General features: G+C 37.5%; 1 protein-coding gene across 3 annotated transcripts in view; it reads left to right on the forward strand.

Moving 5' to 3' along the window:
* Positions 1-1,087: 1,087 nt before the first annotated feature.
* LOC139149694 (calpain-3-like) overlaps positions 1,088-22,021 on the forward strand; it is a 51,494-nt gene continuing 30,560 nt past the window's right edge. The window contains exons 1-2 of one of the 3 annotated variants that reach the window (XM_070721567.1): positions 1,088-1,532; positions 1,907-2,098. In XM_070721567.1, coding sequence (XP_070577668.1) covers positions 1,931-2,098 — 168 coding nt within the window. In that variant the 5' untranslated portion in view covers positions 1,088-1,532; positions 1,907-1,930. The remainder of the gene's footprint in view (positions 1,533-1,906; positions 2,099-22,021) is intronic. The other 2 variants (XM_070721565.1, XM_070721566.1) reach the window with 2 other exon arrangements.

The following is a 22,021-nucleotide window of genomic DNA, read 5'->3' on the forward strand; positions in this document are numbered from 1 at the left end:
CTTGACATTTTTGCCATTCTTGTAATGTTTACACGTTAAAAATACAATGAAATGGTTTACTCATTTTTTCCTGCAATCATAACTGGTGACCGCTAGTAAAGGTAAAATATTAACATGCCCTGCATCCGATGGCCCAGGTTTAGTTCCTGTTCACACCTGCCAGTGTTGACTGTGACACTTCCTAAAATTCCACAAAGTTATACAGTGAGTACATGTTTACATGACAAGATAGCTTGACAACTGTGCAAAGTTGTTCAATTATTAAAGCTGGGGAAACCTGGATAAAATAAATTTCACTGGGAATTTAGTATTATAAGATTACTAAAATATTTGAATGGTATTATTGATTTGCTAGGAGATGTTATCTGCCGTTTAAAGTACATAGATAGCGCCCGGGTAAAGGCGATTCTTCTGCAGGTCATGTAACACGCCTTGGTCTATCATTAGTATTCGATAATATTAAGGGTCTCCATGGGAACTATTGAAGGTTTGGCAGATGAGTGAGAAAAACAGGAAAGAAAAACTAAACGATCGACCAGCGGAGAGACATAATAGCAAAATATTACAACAACTGGAAGGTAGGTCAGTTTTACATATTATAAGGTTGGTTTTGAAATTATGTCATTTTTAAGCCTATGTCAATCTTCAGCTTTCGGAAATTGAGATACTGAAACGCTTGGGAGATCCTGGACTACTAGCTGTGGGTCCATAGCTGTGGTGTCTTCAGACGGGATTCATGCCTTTTACGGGCTGGTTTTGACTTTTACGATTTTAACCCCGTCACCACAATCGTAAAAGTCAAAACCAGCCCGTAAAAGGCATGAATCCCGTCTGAAAACACCACAGCTATGGACCCACAGCTACTGGACTACCTGAATGGTTTTATTTCATCAAAAAGGTGAACAGCTAAATAATAGCAAAACGCGTTGCAGTTCTTTTGAGCTTCCTCGGATGTCACAGCTTTAGTGTGGTACGTACCTACGGAGCCACAATCCAAAGAATCCAGTACTTTCCGCTTCGGACACACCGAAACCAACACGCCCCTTATTGTGTACACACTGTACTATCAGAACAAGCATCAAGGTTTACTATGATATCAATGAATGAGTTCAAGACTGGGTACGTATACCAGACTGTATACCGGGTTGGCGGAAAAGGTGGGACAGCAGTACTGACATCATCGTTCATGGTGGGGTAAATATTACTTTGCGGTTGGCTTGTGTTTGTTAATGACGTCGTGCATAAAGACGTCAAGGGCGGGTGTACAGGCGTGGCTAACCTGTAAGACGTTTCGTCAGAGGTTGAAGGCTTGGTTATCAGGGTATTTCAGATCATGTATGTTATCATATTACAACGTCCCTGCCATTTCCGTCAGACTCTCCCATTCTGAGAATAAGGTGAACTTGGGAGCCTCGTTTTGAGAATTCATATAGCACAACACATACATATTCAGCAGGGGTAGGGACTGTGTTGAACCACGGTCTCTTCACGGTGCAGCGCTCTCGACTGACTCCTCCAGGGCCCGATAGAAGGTACGTACAATATGCGAATGGATTTTGACGATGACATTCATCATGGTTCAAGTTGGTTTACTCGTGGTCTCCCATGAAGGGAAATGCTTGACAGTTTGAAGCTTGCTAGTACTTAGATGGCCTCCGATTAACGGTGTGCCAAATGCAAGCAAGAGCTCAAGTTCACACAATTTGTACATAACCCGCGCAGGCGTGGCACATTGCTGAGGCCTGGAATACGATGTTAGGCTCCCATGACAATGGTGCTGCTGTAAACGGTGCGCACCAAAACACATCGCGTGATTTCATCGCATTAGGAAACTCATCATTAAAGTGCTATTTTTGCGTTGTGGACCGGATCTCACGCGTGCTTCCCCTTTCTGATTTATACACAGCGAAAGTGACAAGTACTACTCACTATGGCTCCGAAACGCGGACAATACTACAGCAATCAAAACTATGAAGAGATCAAAAGAAAGTGTTTGGCCAATGGTGAACTATGGGAAGATTCCGAGTTCCCAGCCGTCGACTCGTCAATTTTCTACAGCAAGATGCCACCAAAGAAATTCGAGTGGAAAAGACCCGGGGTAAGTTTACGAACGCGACATCAAAGATCATGTGAATCTCAAATCTCTGATTCAGATTCACTCAGTTCAAAATCCTTGTTCTTCATATCTATGTATTCCAGCCAACTTTGGGTACGTAGATTGTAGGCATTTCCATGGATACATCATGAATCTCGAAGGTCAACCGAGGTAAAAGAGGATATGCTGTTTTAGCCACTCCTGTCGATTATAACTCATACTTGTTGCAACAGAGTTACAGAACAATCATTAAGAGTCACTGCTGTCAGTTTTTAATGAAGAGATCATCTGCACTGAATTTATTAATATTATTATTTATTTATTGTGCCTACAATCTACGTATTTATTACAATTCTTCACAAAAAGTTTTCAGTCCAACGTTACGGAAAGAGCAAAGAAAGAACATGACTTGAAAATAGTTTTTGAGCAGGGGAGAAAGTCTCAAAAATCATGTTTGAACCATTACACATATCTATTGGATTAGGAAGAAGACTCGTCCCAAAAATAAGAAAAATAAAACAGGAGAATGATACACCGACGACTGCACATACATGTAAAAAAGCAACATAGACTTAAAAAAAGTGACACTAGACCCTGACAAAAACAAATATGGGTACAGGCCCAAGAAGATCTCCCTGACATTAAAGAATGCAAATTATCAAGATGCCAAAGTCTACAATCGTGTTTTCTGGTGAAATATGGTTGTTGGAGTAATGCCGTTTACGCAATCACAAACTCATACACGTAAAATGATAGGATCGGATGGATCAAATAAATCATTTCAGCAGACTTCGGCAAGTCTACGGGTACAGTGGAAGTTGTCTCGATATTTCTTAATGAGAAATAGACTGATGCTCACTCGATTAATTTGCTCTGGATTCCTCTGGTCTCCCAGCCAGCTTATAGACTTTTAGCTTGCTTTGTAGGAGATGGTGAGCGCCATTGTTCGTAACTACGATACTTAGGATTAAGATCAGCGGTACCTTGACTTCTCCTTTATTCATGTGTACAGTGGTGCCAGCTTTGTTTGCAAAAGTTGCAATATGCAAACACTGGGGGACAAAAGTTTTTTTAGTGATATGTGAATGACCAAGGGTGTTCGTTTTTTGAACTCCATTGTTAACTTGCTTTTGAAATATTCCGATGGCAGTCAAATCAAGAATGTATGGATGTAATAAAACCGGAGCAAGATGTTTGGAATTTAGGTCACATAGAAATGTTCAAGAATGAATATCATGTTGGCTATCTACACAAATTCATATGTAAGATCTTGAATTCATAGAAAAAATCTGTATGCCATTTTCTACCAAAAGATTGTATGTATTTCACAAAATTTCAGCCGTTCATTTCATTTGAAATCTACAGTTTTTTTTTCTGTTCAGCAGACTTGGTCTTCCGAACCAATTGAGGTATCAGTTTGGCATTCTTAGAATGCCTGAATGTCAAGTGGTTTTGATCAGCAGGGTCCTTGTGTGCCGTATATAAACCTGTCTCAGTATATCCTCAGCAAGACAAGTGTTCAGCTTGATGAAATACAGTTGTCTTAGTGGTTGACATTGACCTTTAGCCTTTATCAAATATAGTTTTCGTTATAGTCATACCAAAAGACACAGAAAATGTTCTTCGTATGCACTGGAGATTTTCATCATATGGACATCAACTATGGGGAATATGGATCCTTAATATGGATCCTTAATGTTCTTTACAAAGGAAGATCTTTAGTATGAAGCAATGTGTAAACAATGTTTCAAAGGGACTGTTGTTGTTAACTTTTGATGATTTTTTCTCAATTTTTGTTTTTAATGTAAACGACAGTTTCTTGTTCTATTCCCCAAAGCATGTTGAGATACACAGTATTCAGCTTGTCAACTCAGTCTATACGTGTATATTTCACTCTTATAGCAACAAGTAAATACTGGTTAGGACTAGAATTCTTTTGTAAACAATATCAGTGCATTTCACAGGTAAAGTTACTATAGAGGCTGTGTTGACAAGCGTAATATCAGGTGATTGAACATTCTTTTAAGAGTAGAAAAATAACTTGCAACTGACATACAAAGCAAAAATAGTGAAAAAAATCATCAACAGGTACAACCGCTTGCTCTTTAATCGTTACATAACAGTAGGCGAGGCTGTGTGTGTTCATGTTTTGACTGTTAATATCGTAACTTTCTGTCTGGTAATGATCATCATTACCGTTCTAAAAATTGGAAGGTCTAAAACCACCAGTAACCAGTCAAACTCTGGTTGTTGTGTCCCTGAAATAGCAGGCCGTCACTGTTTTGAGTATTATACTATTCCTCTGCATTTAATCTCATGAGACCTATTCCTGTGCTATCAGTTTCCAGCGGGAGGGAGGCACCGAAACCAGTTATTTCAGAGGGAACAAAACAGTTGCGATACCGTCTACTGTTACATAAGTTTTCCCAGGCCACCATTATAATGTAGATAGGCAAACAAGTACATGTCAAAAGAGTAACATTTGGCAAATATCCACTGCAATTCAAATGATTTCATGGCTCATTTGCAAGTAATATTTATCTTCTAATTTCACAAACAGTGTTGTCTTTATAGGTGAATACTTATCAGTGACTGCCAGTTGCATTGAGTACAATGTACCGGCACATACCATTATGAGAGAGTGCCATGAGAGAAAATATATCGCTCTCCCATAATATCAATGGGCTAGTTCACAATACACCCTGTAAAAGGGCAGACAACATTCCTTACATACAGGTTTTGTTGCTGTTGTTGATTTTCATAAAGATATTTTGAATGTAATAGAGCCCTCTATTCCTCTGTGCTGGTACTAGAAATCCTTGGTACTGTTAGTGGAAGGTAAATAGTAATAACACTTGTTAAGTCATGTGTGTTTGTATTTCTGTCAAAAGGCCTGCAGGAAATGTCTTCGACATACTTGCATTATATACCTATATACAACCTGTGACATGAAATTGTGGCAATGATTTTATTTCTTAGTTCCGCTACCGTCATGGTAACATCTCCGCTTCCAAATTTGTCCGGTCTTTAATGATCCGTGAACCTTGTACAATTGGTACTTTTACCGCCATGCATGTAGTTAACCAGGTGTGACAAGGGTGTGTTTTCTATTTTACTGTAACAGTGCAATATTTAAGCCGCCCATGATTCTACCCCAATGTCAAAACGATACGAGTGGTTTGCCTCGTAATTTTGGAAGTGAAAATCCTCTGACTGTACCAATCAGTTCCAACTGGAGTAATGGTAATCCTACCTCTCTGCATTGTTAGAGGTCAAATGCAAGTGCAGAGAACTTGCAGTACCGCTTTTGATCAGTTTTTTTCTTACAGGTTTTTAGTTTTAAAAACGCAATTATTTCCTCACTAGATTTGAATTATGCAGTTTATGGCAGCGAATGACATTTCTTAGAAGCGGTATCGCAGCAACCTATCTAAATTCAACAGTCAAAGTTCACTACGCCAGTCGTGATAAGATCGGAAAATCATTGGAGTTTATAATCTCAGGACTTGCAGTAGGATATAAATTCTGATAGCCCTACATGTGCTGCTATGAAGTAGGGTAGTTTGTCATGCCCAAACTATTTGTCACTGATAAACCATAGGGTGTGGACCTTGAATGGTATGCATGAACAGCCACCTTTACATGTAACTTTGCAGTCTGACCATAAATGAGAATCTGAAAATTTAAACATACCGGTAATCTCCAAACTACCTAGCCTAGAGGAAAATTTCCTCAGTAGAGCATGTAGAAGTTCACAACTAAATGTAAATATCATTGATATCCATCACTGAGAATTTCATCTGGCAGACGGAAAAGGGACAGTAACCTTTTGAGTTCTGTAATTTTTCCCACCAAAATTTTAGTGCAACATTTTATTGGTTATTATGAATTTTTTGGTAATTTTTTGAATATTTTTAGACCAAACACACATTACATTTCATATGCTACAGTTTTTTATCAAAATTTTTGCAAAACTCTGAAAAAAATTGACAAGGGTGTATTTCATATGGGCAACTTCAATTGCCTTTGGCTCTCAAAGGGTTAAAATTGTGAATGATATATAATGTGCAGATCTTCATCCAGCCTGTCTAATCCATATCAAATTTTTTATGAAGGAATTTGATACTGAGGAATCGCAACATTCCAGTTTGCCCCTAAGGCAAATATAATGCCACTTGATTTTCTTTACAAAAGTTGGTATCAAAAAGAAAAAGATATTTATCAACTTGAGTACCGGATTTTTCAATGTATCGTGTGGTTTCATATACATGTTAATTTTCATGATTATTCAATTGTTAAGTTTCAATGCAAAAGCAAAGATGTGAGGTCATCTTACGTTGGAATTCTTTAATGATTGAAACTCAAGCCCCCCAGCTGAAGTTACACTCGACCTTTTTATTGTAAAACTTGACCTCATAAAAGATGCAATTAATAAAACACATGTGAGAGATGATTCGTTATGTCCTGGGGACTAGATGGGATTTGGTAAAGAATTAACATTGCAAATTTTTGTTCTGTAATGTGAAATATTAAACTGGAACAGGGGCCCGGCAGTCGCAGGAGTAATTTGCAATAAGAGTACAAATCATATAATACAGTTGAAGATGCTGAGAGATTTTTATCAAAGATTTCAAGCTTGATTTATAAATTTCAGTGTAAGCAAAAATGTGGAGATGAAGTAAGCTGTTGTGCATCCATTGCAAAACTTTGGAACTGTGGGCTTGTAGATCACTGCTGTATGTCTTCAGTTTTTTGTATGTAATGCTAAAGCGAAATTTGTCATTATTGTTGATACCTACTTACCATAATTAAATAGGAAATTATAATTTCAAGGAATGATGATGTCAGTTCACACTGTATCAGGGCATGGTTGATTGGACTTGTCGGTAAAGTCTTTTCCTGTGAAAATCCAACAAGTTGGCTTTTGTTAAAACTCTGGAAAACTTGTAACATAGCAATTATTGAAGATTGATAAGCTTGGGAAAATAGATATCATATCCTTGTTGTGTTACTGTAGAAATGTAAGTCATGTTAAATGCTTTAACCCTTTCACCACTATGGTTTTTCCCAAATCCATTGTTTTCTATGGTAAAGTTGGACCTGTACACAGGGAACTGGGGGTGAAAGGGTTAAATAATAACGGGTGTCTTGTGTGTGTTTGTGTGCTAGACACCCTGATGTGTGCAGGGGTTGAGATACCACACATAATTCTGACCTGTTGTAACCAGATATCACACAGTCCCCTACTTTCTGTTATGAATCAAGTTTTGTAAGTCAACACTGCTCTCTAGGACATTTCAAAAATGTAGAGTCATTTGAGTGACCTGAAAAACAGCTAAATGGGTATTCATGTTTACAGCGCAGGTCAGAGGTGCTTGTGGAGTTTAACACTCCTCTCTGCATCTGACTTTTGTATGAAGTGGCACTCAGTTAAACTGTGAAAAGGCCCATTTAAGGATTTGTGTCGGAGGGCCAATCATACAAAGTGCAAAGTTCGTTGAGAAATAAATAATTCATGAGGTCTATCCAAAGATTTGCAAGGGTTTCATTTTCATTCCTAATTTTCCCTGTGTAACTTAAATTTTTATCAGTTTGAAGTATAAATGATATAAAACACCATCTGAAGGCCATGCTGTGCTCAGATACTGCCGTGTCCATCTTCTGTATCCATATAAATGTTTGAATAAACTAAAATGAATTATTTCTCAATTCTTTATCGTCCCTTGTGATGTAATCCCTTCAGGCCATATCACAAAGATTCTCCCATGGTGATTTACTGAAGGATATACTTTTATTGCATAACACTTTGTGATCGACCTTCATTGTGACTTTTTTTACATAATGAACAGCACATGCTATTTTATAGCGTCTCTGTGAAAGAGAGCCTGAGTGTAACCATATAAACCAACTTTTTGTTTTTTGACCGTGAAGAAACGGAGTGGACTTTAATTTGAGATCTGATTGGTCCATTTGAGATCCCATTAGTCCATTTACTCCATTGCATCTCACCAAGTACTTTTGATTTGACTGCTGCCGATATCTCTGAAACAACCAGTTTGTCATTTTAGTGGCCTGATGTACTGTAGACATGTACAATCATCCACCTGTTCGTTGGCCTCGCTAAGACTGTCAGCATCATACCGGGGCTAGACGTAATCTGACACTAGTTGTGCAAACATCAATGCATACAAACTGCCAACAGGCTACCTACACTATGATGTAACGACATGGTTTCCCATTTATTCAACATCTGTGCAATGACAAGAAAATGCCATTGATTGGAACTGTGTAAAAGAGAATGTAAATCTTCCTGTACCTGCTGGCATATCTGTTTTACATCTGTCAAAGAGATCCCTGCCTGATGGTCCTTTCCTTCGACAGCGTTCAGACGATCTTTCTCCTGAATTTCCATATCTGCCTTTTCCCTTACTCATTTCTTACATGGGATCTGTATTCAACATCTATTGTCTGCCATAAATCCTCTTTACCATCATCCTTGTACGTATATTTTGCCCCAAAGGTTCTCTTATCCACTCACGGTGCGGTTGCTCAGCTCCTTACCCCATATCATGACTTGATGCTTGTCGGAATTATCTCCAACTTCTACTGGCGAGTCCAGGTATCAGATATTATCTTGTCATCTACCCATCGTCTGTCAACCCCTTCAATTGAGGTTCACTTTTGATTCCTTTTCTCATTGTGTTTTTCTCGTATCATATTTCTTCTTTTAGTAAGAGGGAAAATGTTTCCAAGGGGAATGCACAGAGCAATTCACAGGGCTACAGTAAATCATAGAGGTACAGTGACTGCATATTGAAAACTTCACTGTTGTTTCTTAAATTCAAGTCAGTTTGTGGGCCCAGTACTCACTCTCTTGAAAAGCAACTTGTCTGAACGTCGGTATTAAAATTAGCAGGTAATTGAGTGAGAACACTACTTCAAAAGTCAGTCTATCTATGGAATGTGTTTTCAGTGTTGACAAGGGAAAAGGATAATTACCAGGGTAGTTTCAGGCTGAATTTGTCAGCTTATCTGAGGGAAACACTAGTCAAGGTTGACTTCTGTCAAGAATCTTGTTTCTGACACGATCATGAGTTGCAGTTTGGTTTTCTCGTATTTCAAATTCCAACCTGTATGAGTTACGTGAGTTGATAGGTGACTTTGCAAGATGTGAATACTGCGGATGAAGAGAAATCGTGTATTCTGACATTCTGCAATGAGATGTGATTGGACATTCTTAAAATTTGCGAATTCTGAGGATGGGAAAACTTGTCCAGGTGAGGAAAGGGATTGCTGCAGTAAGCCACCTCGAGATTTATCCCTGTTTTATGATGCAGTCGAGATTTAGAACAGAAAATGCAATTGTTATAAAGATACTTGACCTGAAGAATAAATCGATGTGTGACAATTATAGGCACCAGGGTGAATGCCTTACATAGGCTCCCACTGAACTGAAGATTCTCAGGAAGTTAACGACAGAGCATAAATTTCCTGAATGTAATAGGAGCATCTTGACCCAAATAAAACATGTACTAGTAACTTCATGTACACACTGTCATGCAGGGAGCTTATTATCCATGATAACAAAATGTCCATTAAAAATTCCTCTTTTATGTTTTATGTTGCAACTCTTGAAAGACAATTGGCAAAAAATAATAGTGACAGGGGAAAATTGGCTATTTGGTATGGAATTTCAATTTGGCATGTGACAGTTAGTTTATGATATCGGGTGGTATCTTCTTTGCCGAGATAATATGTAATATAAGATAATTGCCATTTTTGGCTGAGCTGTCAGTGTTTTACTTGCTGTCATCATATCCAATATTTTTCATCCTTTGAGTGTGTGAAATTCAAAGAGGCTTGACATTCTGTATGTATTGCCGGGTGAATTAAAAAAGGAAAAGCATAGCATACATTGAGTCACAGTTTGTATTGTTACACTTTTTTTTTGCTCCGAAAGTTAGAGTGCTCTTCTTTCGAGCATCATAAAAGAAAGTTTACAAAGTCGGGACCTTCAAATGGGGCTTTGTGATTGGTCAACACGCGCATAATAGCTTGTAAATATAGCACTCCGAAGCATTTAGCAACCATATCTGTGGTGACCTGTGCAGTTGATCAGTTGGCGGTGTTTTGAGGTCATCAGGTTTAACCACTACAAATAACAAACACAGTTTATGATTACCTATTGAAATCTCTTGTTGCACAAATTGAATTGCAATTGACACAAGCAAATCTCAGCAGTGCTCAAACAGTCACAGCTCTACATCTTCTGAAGATGTTTATTTAACACGATGACTTACATTTAGTGAAAGTTCTGGCCAATTCTTCAAACTCAATCTCCCTGCAACTTGCCTTCTCGTGGTTTCAAAGATGAGTTCTCAGGATTTAGTTGAAATTTTCATTTAACAGTTTAACTGTAGGCTGTTGTATTGAAAATGGCATTTTAGGTGAGCACATTATTTGCAGGACATGCTTCTGAAAACAAGGGCCAGATTTAATTGTCTTGTAGTGCCTTTTTTATCGTGATAAATGGTGGTCAGACATTATCTTATTTACATCTACAATCAGAACGTTTTCCATCTAATCAAAACATTGGTGGTAAAGAGAGTACAGAAATTGGCGGTTTTGTAAACTTGTAATATCCAAGGATATCATATAAATTTCTCATGGTCCACTCATTCTCATAGTCCTAGTCAGGACAGTAACCCCTAGACTTTTACAACCTGGACATGTCCCAGCTACCAGAACTACTAGGCTTTAAAGTATACTATCAGGGAAAAAGTGTCCGGCAATAAAATATCCGTTGGTATTACTGTCCTTAGAGCCTTGTCATTGCAGTAGGAAGAACTTCATTCAATGAAATGTTGATATATAGTTTGACAGCTAGATTTCAATCCTCTGAATACCCTTCTGCTTCTAGCTTATCACAGCTGGTTTTATCTCCAGCCAAAAGTAACGCTTTACCGTCTCCGGGCAGTGGACAGAGTAGTGATATCTTGACCTCATCGCTTTATGGCTGGTTTTATGCTTTCAAGCGGTTTACTTCTTTCTGCCAGGCCATTAACAATCAGATTTCCAACTTTGAACGCACCCTTGTTTGTTGATGTGGACACTTGACAATTGAATTTCAGTCAGAAATACAAAAGAAGTAACATCAGTCAATTATGGCCAGTTTCTTTACAGAACGTCAGGTTCAGAATTGTGAAAAAAAAATCCAATTTAAAAAACAATTTAAGGCCTGCAAATCTTTGATTATCATAAAAAAATTTTGAATAGTTCTACGTAAAAAAACCCAATATTTTATATCTCTTGTTAGGTCACCGCACATCCAGGGCTCCAATGTAGAGACTGGAATGTATTCTCTGCTGGCTATGACCACATTTCTTTGTCAGTTGGTCCCAGGCAAAGCATTTGGATTTTCTGTTGGAGTCACGTTTGAAACCTGATACATAAAGATCCAGTATAGCAGATGATATGTCAGCTCTTCACTTTGGGCACGCGTCTGTCTAATAAATATAGCAGTGAGTCACTTCAAGTCAGATGGTCGAATCAAAGTGAAATATTGCCTCACCATAGGCATGGATTGTTTTAAACATTCAGTAAATTTGATACCTTTTGAAGATGCCTGCGCTACTTCAACTATCTGTTACCGTATAATGTCCAGCGCCATCTTCATAACTCACTCGCAGAAAGTTGCAAACTGATTAGCTGTAGCATTATTCTTTCTTTTTTTTTCTCTTCAAGTTCAATACAGTCGGTAAGACTTACTTAGATTGCATACAATGGTACAAATTCAGTATTTTATCTTTCACAATCACATGTCTTTTGCTTTCAAAGTATGGACAAGGTCATACCAAATCCAGCCTCAACAGAAATTACTGGGACCTAGAGCGTTGATTTAATTCCTCGGTTAAACCATGGGTAAGATTGCACATTGTTCCAGCTTGACTCATATCAGTTCTGTATAACACATCACTAGTCACAGAAAGTCTGGATTAACGGGAAAAAAATACCTGTATGTCATGCTTTATGATTTATGGTTAAATTTTTATTTCGATAATCGCATTGCAGCATATCTGCACTGTAGCGTATGAGTACAGTACTGCGTATCTGTATTCCTTCTAATACCACGATAAGTGTGATAACCTCCAGGCTTCAAAATGTCTGAACAGTGATGTTGGCACTAGTTTCAGAGCAGTATCACATGTTGCCCCACTGGGTTGCCAGCTGGTTGGCTTAAAAGTCATGGGCGCTGTCCCGTTAGATATCAGAAATTCAACCGCTTGACATCTGCGTGCAAATGTTAATGAAGCAGCAATTCTTACTGCATCCCCAGTTACATGTTTACCATTAATACTCTTAATTTCAAGGGGTGCAGTCAAGTGAAACAGACATACTACACTGGTATACCAGCCAGAAGCCAGTTATTCAACAGCTGCAAATGATGGTAATAGCCTCTTGTGAACTCTAGGTGACCCGTATCCATCACTGTACCAACACTGTTGTATGGGAGACACATTATGGTATTCTTGGTTCCCAATAATCCCCTTTCATCATCACAATATTTGCGTTTGATCTCTTTATCCTTATCGGCCTTAGTACACAGAAGTGACCGTAAGAGAGTCCATTGCCCAGGTTATGTTCAGACTAGCTGCAGACTGATATCTCACACAAAAATCACTGTATTATAACAAATCACTGATAGAGTGTTCTTTGTGATTTACAAATATGCTTTGCGACCCATTGCTGAGAATAGTCTGTACTGTGACTGTGTGAGAAATACTGCATTGCTGTCCAGAATCAGAGGTGAAACTAGGACATGCCCCTATGGAATCGATGTTCATATCCTGTTTCTTTTAAATATTGTATAGGCTTATCTTAAAAGGACTTAGCTCACCATCCACACACGCCTTGCCAGGCTAGAATAATTCACATTTCAGTACAACTGGGTTGTATAGTTCGTGTATGGCCCATACATGAAGTAGGTCATCAACAATATCTCCAAGATATTTACAAGTAGACTATCAGAGTACTCTATCTTGTGATCCAGTAATAATAATGCCTTTTTTAGCTCCGCTGTCAGCGACGCGGAGCTTATCAAATAGGTTGATTTTCCGTCGTCGTCCGTCGTCGTCCGTCGTCCGTCGTCCGTCGTCGTCGTCGTCGTCGTCGTCCGTCAACAATTGCCTTCTCCTCTGAAACCGCAAGTCCAATTGCTTTGAAATTTTATATGCGGTTCACTTGGGGTGACCTCACTTAAGTTTGTTCAAATCGTGGTGAAATTTGCATATTTGTATTTTTGGGGCATTTTTTGGTGTTTTTGGTAAAAAAATCTTCTTTTCTCAAACCGCTTGTCCGATTGCTTTGAAATTTAATATGCAGTTTACTTATGGTGACTTCAGTCAGATTTCTTCAAATCGTGGTGAAATTTGCATATTTGTATTTTTAAGGCAATTTTTGTCATTTTTGGTAAAAAATCTTTAAAAATCTTCTTCTTCAAAACTACCGGTCAGATAGCTTTGAAATTTGGTACATATGTCCCTAGGGATGATCTATTTAAGATTTGTTCAAATTGTGAAGAAATATGCAAATTTGCATTTTAAGGCAATTTTTGCCATTTTGGTCAAAAAATGTATTTCTCAAAAAGTACTGGTCTGATAGTTTTGAAATTTGGTATACAGGTTTCTATAGATGCACTTAGTAATATATATTGAATTTCTGATGAAATCTGTAATTTTGTATTTTTGGGCAATTTTTGCCATTTTTGGTCAAAAATGTGTATTGCCAAAACTACTCATCTGATAGCTTTGAAATTTGGTATAGAGGTTCCTACACATGAACTAAATGATATGTATTGAAATTATGATGAAATCTGCAATTTTGTATTTTTGGGGCAATTTTTGCCATTTTTGGTCAAAAAATGTGTATTTCCAAAAGTACTCATCTGATAGCTTTGCAATTTAGTATACAGGTTCCTACAGATCACCTTAATGATATTTGTAGAAATTATGATGAAATCTGCGATTTTGTAATTTTGGGGCAATTTTTGCTATTTTTGGTCAAAAAACGTGTTTCTCAAAAGTACTGGTCTGATAGCTTTGAATTTGGTATACAGGTTCCTACAGATGAGCTAAGTAATATATATTTAATTTCTCCTGAAATCTGTAATTTTGTATTTTGGGGCAATTTTTGCAATTTTAGGTCAAAAAATGTGTATTTCAACAACTGCTCATCTGATAGCTTTGAAATTTGGTATACAGGTTTCCATAGATGAACTACATGATATTTATTGAAATAATGATGAAATCTGCAATTTTGAATTTTGTGGCAATTTTTCCCATTTTGGTCAAAATATGTGTGTTTCTCAAAAAGTACTGGTCTAACTGCTTTGAAATTTGGTATACAGGTTTCTATAGATGAACTCAATTTGATCTTTTGAAATTATGATGAAATCTGCAATTTTTATTTTGGGGGGGCAATTGTTGCCATTTTTGGTCAGAAAATTTTATTCTCAAAACACAACTCATCAGATAGCTTTGGTTGACATGTTCCTAGGGATGATCCGATGTGATATATTCAAAGTATGATGAAATCTTCAATTGTGTATTTTTGCAGCTTATTTTAGCCACTTTTTTCTGGCCACTGCATTGAGCTATCAAAGATTTCCTCCTTCTTCATCAACATGTGTCAAAAATAGTTATTCTCTACATAAACACAGCGGAGCTATATCGGCCGCTAGGTCGCTTGTTATTCTTAAGTGTTATTTTCAACATTATTTCGATATTGTTTTTGTCGTGAACATCAATTAAATGAATAATTTTACATGATTTCAACAAAAAATATAAATTCACAATGCCTTAGTAAATATAAGGTGTGGAGAAATGATTAATTTGATATTTACTGATGACATTTCTGTATGCCATCTTGGTTTTCAATTTGCATTTTGGTATGTGTCAGATGTTTCTCTGAAAGTGAAGCCAACATTTGTATGGAAAATTGAAACTTTGTCATGCTGTGTGTGCTAGGCAGTGCCTCAGTCAGAGAACTTGTTTACAACTTCTTAGCATTCTACATGAAACTTTAAGAGCTGATTTAAGTGTCAGTTTTTGCAAATGACTCGCCTAAGATGTTTTTTAGAACCATAGCAAAATTGCCAGCTAATACTTGAACCAAGCACAATATCATTGTTGACCAGTGAAGTGGCCTTGGTCATTTTCCACTGAGGTTCATTGGTGATGATAGGTTACAAAACGTTTGCCATGAAAAAAGAGTTCTATTGGGAATATTGGCAAAAGTTACAGTGTGGATGATGCTCTCTTGAGAGTACATAAGTCATTTTGTCAGTGACAGCATGAATTAGATTTTGATGGTTTCAGTCTATACCCTGAGGCAACTATAAGCATGAATCAGTTGTCGTGCTGTCGCATTTTCAGATGAGTGGCTTTTTCACAGTGTAATACAAACAAGCGCGAGTGACCATTGGTTGACGTACTACGTGTTTGCCGTTTCGTGTCATTTGAAGGTGTGTAGATGGCCAAAATTTCATTCAAAATGTGACACGTCATATGTAATGAGAAACCAAACACACACACCACCAAGCAACTTGACCCATGGCCTTGAACATTTTTGCTGACACAGAGTCAACCAGTAGCTTCGTAGTAATTAGGCACAACTCACTGGCAGTTCAGATAGAGTACAAGGACATCGTGTAATGAGCAAAAGAGGAAGAGAGACGGGCAACACCCTTTCCGGTCAACACACTGTGTTCTGAGAGTTGCAATAAACTTTAGAATTCTGATTTTACATTGTCATTAAAATGTATAATCTTTCTTTCACAAGTCAAAACTATTGACTTTCATATATTTGTATTGTAATGTTAGTGGTACGTTACAAATTTACATACAAGTCATTCAGGAGTATTTATATATGTACAATGCCCTTTGCATACAAGCGATACGTTATTCATGTATTTCCCTAGGTCTCTCTGTCCACTTCCATCTTTCCATAAAAGGGGATTTTGAAGTGTGCAATTTGAGCTATAAATTTCGACTCACAGCCAATGTACGGAAAAGTTTCCAAAGGTATGAGGTGAAAGGCAAACCTCCCAATATGAATGCCATCCACCATCTATGCAGGAGAGTTTCAATTTTATCTTGTGTGTGTTCGCCAGATTCTGTGTACACAATCTGAGTAGTGAAAATTTCTCATGAATGAGGGCAGTCCAGCAGACATTTGAAAAGAGATCTCATGATGAATGAATGGGGGTTGCAACGGTTCAAAAGCTGTGGCTCAATTGAGATCGCTGCCCTTCGTGTATTTTGTCATCTGTTCAATCTATGTACAGTACTCTGAATGCACAGTAGACTACAATGCCTCATTCATGTGACATAATTTTCAATTCAGGAAAAACTCAGCCGACATACTTGCTTGCTTCTTCACAAGGTAGAGTGCACTTCAGGGTCAGATATTCAGAAACTCAGACTCGTAAACTTTTGACAACACTTATCTGGCCCACGGCATGTGTGGAGCAAACAATCTCTTTTACCGTCTTGTTTTTGTATCAAAATTTTCAGTTGTCCCTCATAGAGGTAACACAGGCGTGTAGTGACCATTTTTAATTTCAAATGTTGGGAAAGTTTAAGGTAATTAATTTCTTAAATACTACATTTTCCAGAGAGGGACTCCCTTATTTTTAGTCATTATTTTTAAAGAAAATGAATTGAATTTTTCTTGGTGAAACTTTGAGCCAATGAAAATCTTTCAGTTTCTGGATTGCACTACTGAAATATCTGTCACTCTGCCGCCATTTGTTCCCAAGTCCTGAGCATGCTCAACATGACCAAAAAAGGACAATGTGTAATATACCCTTTGCAATGTTGCATCTTCCAATCATGAAACACCAATATCAATATTGATACAAGTGATGCATTGAATGCTATGTCTGCCAAGTTGATCAACCCAGGAGACAAAAAGTATGCAAATGAAGACAGTGGATGCCATCGGTAGGATCCATGTCGGCTCTTGACCCGTGAAAGAAAGTCTTGTATTAAAGTTTAGTATTCTTCTCACTCTGTTGTCATGCAAAGCATTTTAGTATGTCAACCCAAGTGTAGTATTACTGGTAAACAAGCCAATAAAAGCAGAAAGCATGTTGTGTGTGGGTTTTGTAAACATGGCCAGGACAACGACAACTCTGTCCTTGGTCACAGGTGGTCAAGTTGTATTCTCAAGGATGGTCATATGTATTATGGATTAATGCTCATGCTTTTACAGTCTTCAAAGATGTGTTTGTGATAGTGTTATCACATGTAGTCAATAAGTTTACATGGAATGTCAAGGAAATTAGTCAATTATTATTGACGATACCCTTGTAGTGTAACATTCTTGGTATATTATTAAAGTGACATTGACCTTGTCTTTTTCATTACTGATTCATGATAAATTTTACATCATGACAGATGCTTTGTAATAAGCTTCGAATGTTTGAACTTTGAACATTATTTTGATCACAAATCACCCAGAAACCATAGTTGTAGCCATGCATTTGTGAATGACATAGCACTTATCAGATATTAAAAATTTGAGAAAAAGTTCTCGACAGAATTTAAGTATGATTAGGGTGGCTGGTAATGTTTTGCATTTGCAGGGCAAACAGACATCAGATCCAGCCTGATGAAAGTCACACAGAACTTACAAGTACATATATAGGCAACATTCCATGCATGACTCAAGGACAGTCTAGTCCCTGCGTTATCTTAAGCTTATCATAAAAAGAGGTCGGGTCATCTCATGGGGTCATTTTACAAATTTTGCATATAACTGGGTGGTCAACAGTGCAACACGCTTTCATTCAGCATATATCATATGATGTTCAAAGTTGAATTTATTACAAATTGTGAAAATTTATTTGACATGAAAGATAGGTGTCAGTCTTAAATGTGAAAATGAAATTTTCATGAAATTTCATATTTTGTTTCCTAATGGATCACGTAAAACACGCTGCATTAAATGTCATGATACAAATAGGACTTCCTTTGATAAAATAGAAATTGATATAGTAGGCTATTTGTTATATTTAGATTTTTGCTTTTAACTTTCAGAGTGCGACACTTCAGTATTATAATATATACATGTATAGGCTACACTTTGCTGAATTTTTCAATGGACTATTAAACTAGGCTACAGTCACCGTGTGGGTGGATTTTGTAAATTTATCAGATATGGCACTTTTTCTCTTGTCAAGCTAGTGGGAAATGATCTCTGGCAGGTGAGTCTCACCATCTTGAGATCTGAGCTTTCATTACCCAGATCAGCTTTACTGGTATGTCAGCCATGTGTGTAGTCAGAATTGACCTTGACGTGTCCAGGTCAATACCCTCTGCGCGGCCGTTATAAACATGCCCGTTTTAGCTATCTGGGGTTATGCGGCATCCAGGCACTGGCATAGAATGATACGCCTATTTAATATTTGATGGGTCACGGCTTGCAGAACATGATTGACCAAGCATCATGAATTCCAATGTCATCAAAATCAAAATAAAAGGGAAAAATTTGTCATGGCTTTCAAATTTCAAGGTTTTCATAGTCTGATACAGTGGTAAAATTATAAAAGAACGAAAAACAAAAGTCCTCTTTTGTACAAAACAATTTTCATAACTCTTGCAACTTAAAATCAAGGTTTCAACATCACAGGTCAATGTCTGTCACATTAGTACAGTTAATATCAATGTTACATGTTTTTTTTCGTAAAGGTTAAAGAAACAGCTTAGATGCTGTTCCCAGTTGGAGAAGGGGGAAACAACCCTGTATTGCGTAACCCAGTTTATGTATTTTGGAAGGCAAGTAGTGCCTGAAAAATTCTCACAAAAATACTGATTTGCAGAGATGATGTTCAAACTACAGGGTTAACCCATTTCTGGCCTCTGAGTAAAATGATACAGTGAGAATGTTCCGGTCAAATTTTATCGCCGCGAATTTACGAACGATTCTTTAATGATACATATCTTCCCCAAATCATTGAATTCGATGCAGAAAAATTGAAGCGTGTCCAAGCAATTATAATAGTCTTCAGCAATCATGTCTTTGCTAATGAGTAATATTAACCTCATTAGGTGATGTAATATTTGAAGTGATGAATGAACTGGTTGTTGAGGCTCTGATGAGTAATTAAATTTCTTCTGACTTGAAATCCAAAGACACAGAGGTAGAGATGTACACAGGTGTCTCATACATGTATCCGCATAGTGAATTATGAAGTATGTGACTGACATCAAAATGCCACACGCATAATTGTTGACTTTGATCTCTGCCTGGATATTTATAGCAGACATCAGAAGGACACTGAGTCATAAAATTTGATCTGTGAGCCACATACACACTGTGGATAGGCAGTGTGTGTGGGAATTATATGAGGGTATATTTGAAAAGTATGAAGAATGATACAGCAAAAATATGTGAGCTACTTTTAATTTTATAATCAGAGTCCCGGACAGGAATTGATTGACACTCATCTAGAATTAATCATTAGAATCATGCTGTGCAAAGGGCAGATTTCATCAAATTAAATACATCAGAAACAGGGACTATATTTGCTCTCAGTGTGGGTATTTGAAAATGCCGCTTTGTTTGATATTAAGCATCATGCAGACTTTTGAGATAATCGCTAGAAAGTCGATTGTACAGAGCTTATCTCAACAGAGGAGGAATTCTCTGCAAAATTACATTGCGGGGGTGATGTCTTAGCCACTTTAACTCTGGGGAACTTAGCTTGCCAAGATCTTTTAGAGCGTTTTCATTTCAACATATTTGTATTTCGAGTAACTGTTGATGGGTTACCACTGAAGTAGGTCTTCGTATAAGACTTTAATTAAGTCTTTCCATAAAGCCAGGGTGTCTTGATGAACTATGCATTATTTATTTTCACTGACAGTTGCAATATTCATCACCTAAAGAATACACCGAGTATGCCATTATATTTGTACAAGACATTGTAATATCGTCCATCAGTAATGTGAATTTGATGGATATATGAAATGAACAACTCTTTTGCATAACTCAACAAGGCAAAGATACTTGAAAACATGATACACCACAAAATTGTAAAGTGAACCAGAATGCAAGGTGGCCTGGTATGCTGTGCATAGCGTGAGTGCAGAACTGGCCAATCACAGATGTTTGAAATACTTCTGGTAGTTTTTGTATATGCTTTGGCAATCGATACTGGCTTTTGCACTCAATTCACACAGTTGGTCTAATGCAGGTATACATGTACCTCTGCTACCGAAGATGGCCTTTTATGGGCTTCCCACCTTCAATTTTTACAATTCTGTCAATGACAAAATGGATTACAGCTAGTGTGAGTACGTTATATGGCCTTCTTGAAAACTACAGTATTGACTGTATTCAAGTGTTCTGGTCACAGATATCGATGTCCTACTCCTGAATAAGAAGTACTGAAAGAGTTTGACAAGCTCATTACACCCAAGAGATCACGTGATTGTGCTACATAATGAACAAACATGGATGGAAATACATTATTTTTACAGGCTTTTGTGCATGTGTTTGTGTTTGTGCTGTGGTCCATTCACATTCGCCATGGCATACCACATCACTTATCCGCACTTAAAACCACAAGCCACAAAATTTAACATATAAAAGTCATCTGCTAAGTCATCTGCTGATCAGGCGTTCCTGCCATATCATGGTCCATGCAAATAGAATCCAATCTGTCTGAAATCTTCTCACTGTACAAAAAGTAACAGAAACCAATCTTTGACCTATGTCTCCCAGCAAAAGCCAACATCTCATCTTCCAGCCAAGTAACAAGTACTTCCTCAATGATGCTGATGACCTTTATGCAAAGGAAACAGCAATTACATCGTGGCTGATATCCTTCAGACCAATTGGAGCCACTACTTCCTCTATTCATCGTATTCTTTTCACCAAAATTGTGTTTGGATTGAAAAACACCTTGAGTACACAATGTACCTGTGCAAGGGAAAATCTTATATTTCATTGTGTGTGGGACAATAACTTGCACCCTGTTCGTTGTTGTGTACCGGTAGTTGATGTGGTTATTGAATTGCAAGTACTTCCTATCGAAAATTTGAATTCAAGTAATTGGTTTTAAAAGATTTAAAAGAAGATCTTTGAAGGCCTGGAATTAAAAACCTGGAGAATGTTGACCTACATGTAAATTTGGTGTTTATTTGAAAAAATGAAGTTCTTCCACTGCAAGAAAACTACTCACTTAACCTTGAACAGGAACTTCCCCTATGAAAGTCGGATTATCCTAGTTCTATGCAAATGTTAAAAAGCCACGCCACTGATCGGATGTGCTGTGTTCGGTCCCAGAATCCCATAAATTTTGCCATTTTTTAGGCGTTTTTTGTCACTGAATCTTGCATTATGATGTTTCTGAATATGTAGCGACTAAACGTGAGTCGAAAATAAACTGAAAAAATGTTCCGTTTTTTGTCTGAGAACGCATATTCTTCATTATGTGTTCCCTGTACGACCATTTGACCCCTCTTTGCGTATGTCATGAAAGTGCCCATCGTGATTATTTAAATTTATCATACAGTCAAAGCGATGCAATGAGAATTCAAAAACTCCCGTCCAGTGTATGCAAATAGCTGCGTCATCAGTAATTCCCCAATTGTGCGCCCACGGTCCTGTAACTTAATTCCCGTTTAAGGTGGAACTGCACATTGCCAACACAGATTCCTTTAAATTTAGGTCAAAAACTTGATACACTGTACCATTTTTTAGCTCACATTTGGTGTACCAATGTGAGGATATCGTATAAGCTGAATCAGTTCATTCTGAAATGTAATATTTCACTTGAACAAGAGTATATGTAGGAAAAAACAACTACTGTGTATTTTACTTTGCAATATTTATCCTCATTCATATGGCATGATTTGG

Source organism: Ptychodera flava, chromosome 14, assembly GCF_041260155.1.
Source record: "Ptychodera flava strain L36383 chromosome 14, AS_Pfla_20210202, whole genome shotgun sequence".
Classification (NCBI taxonomy): domain Eukaryota; kingdom Metazoa; phylum Hemichordata; class Enteropneusta; family Ptychoderidae; genus Ptychodera; species Ptychodera flava.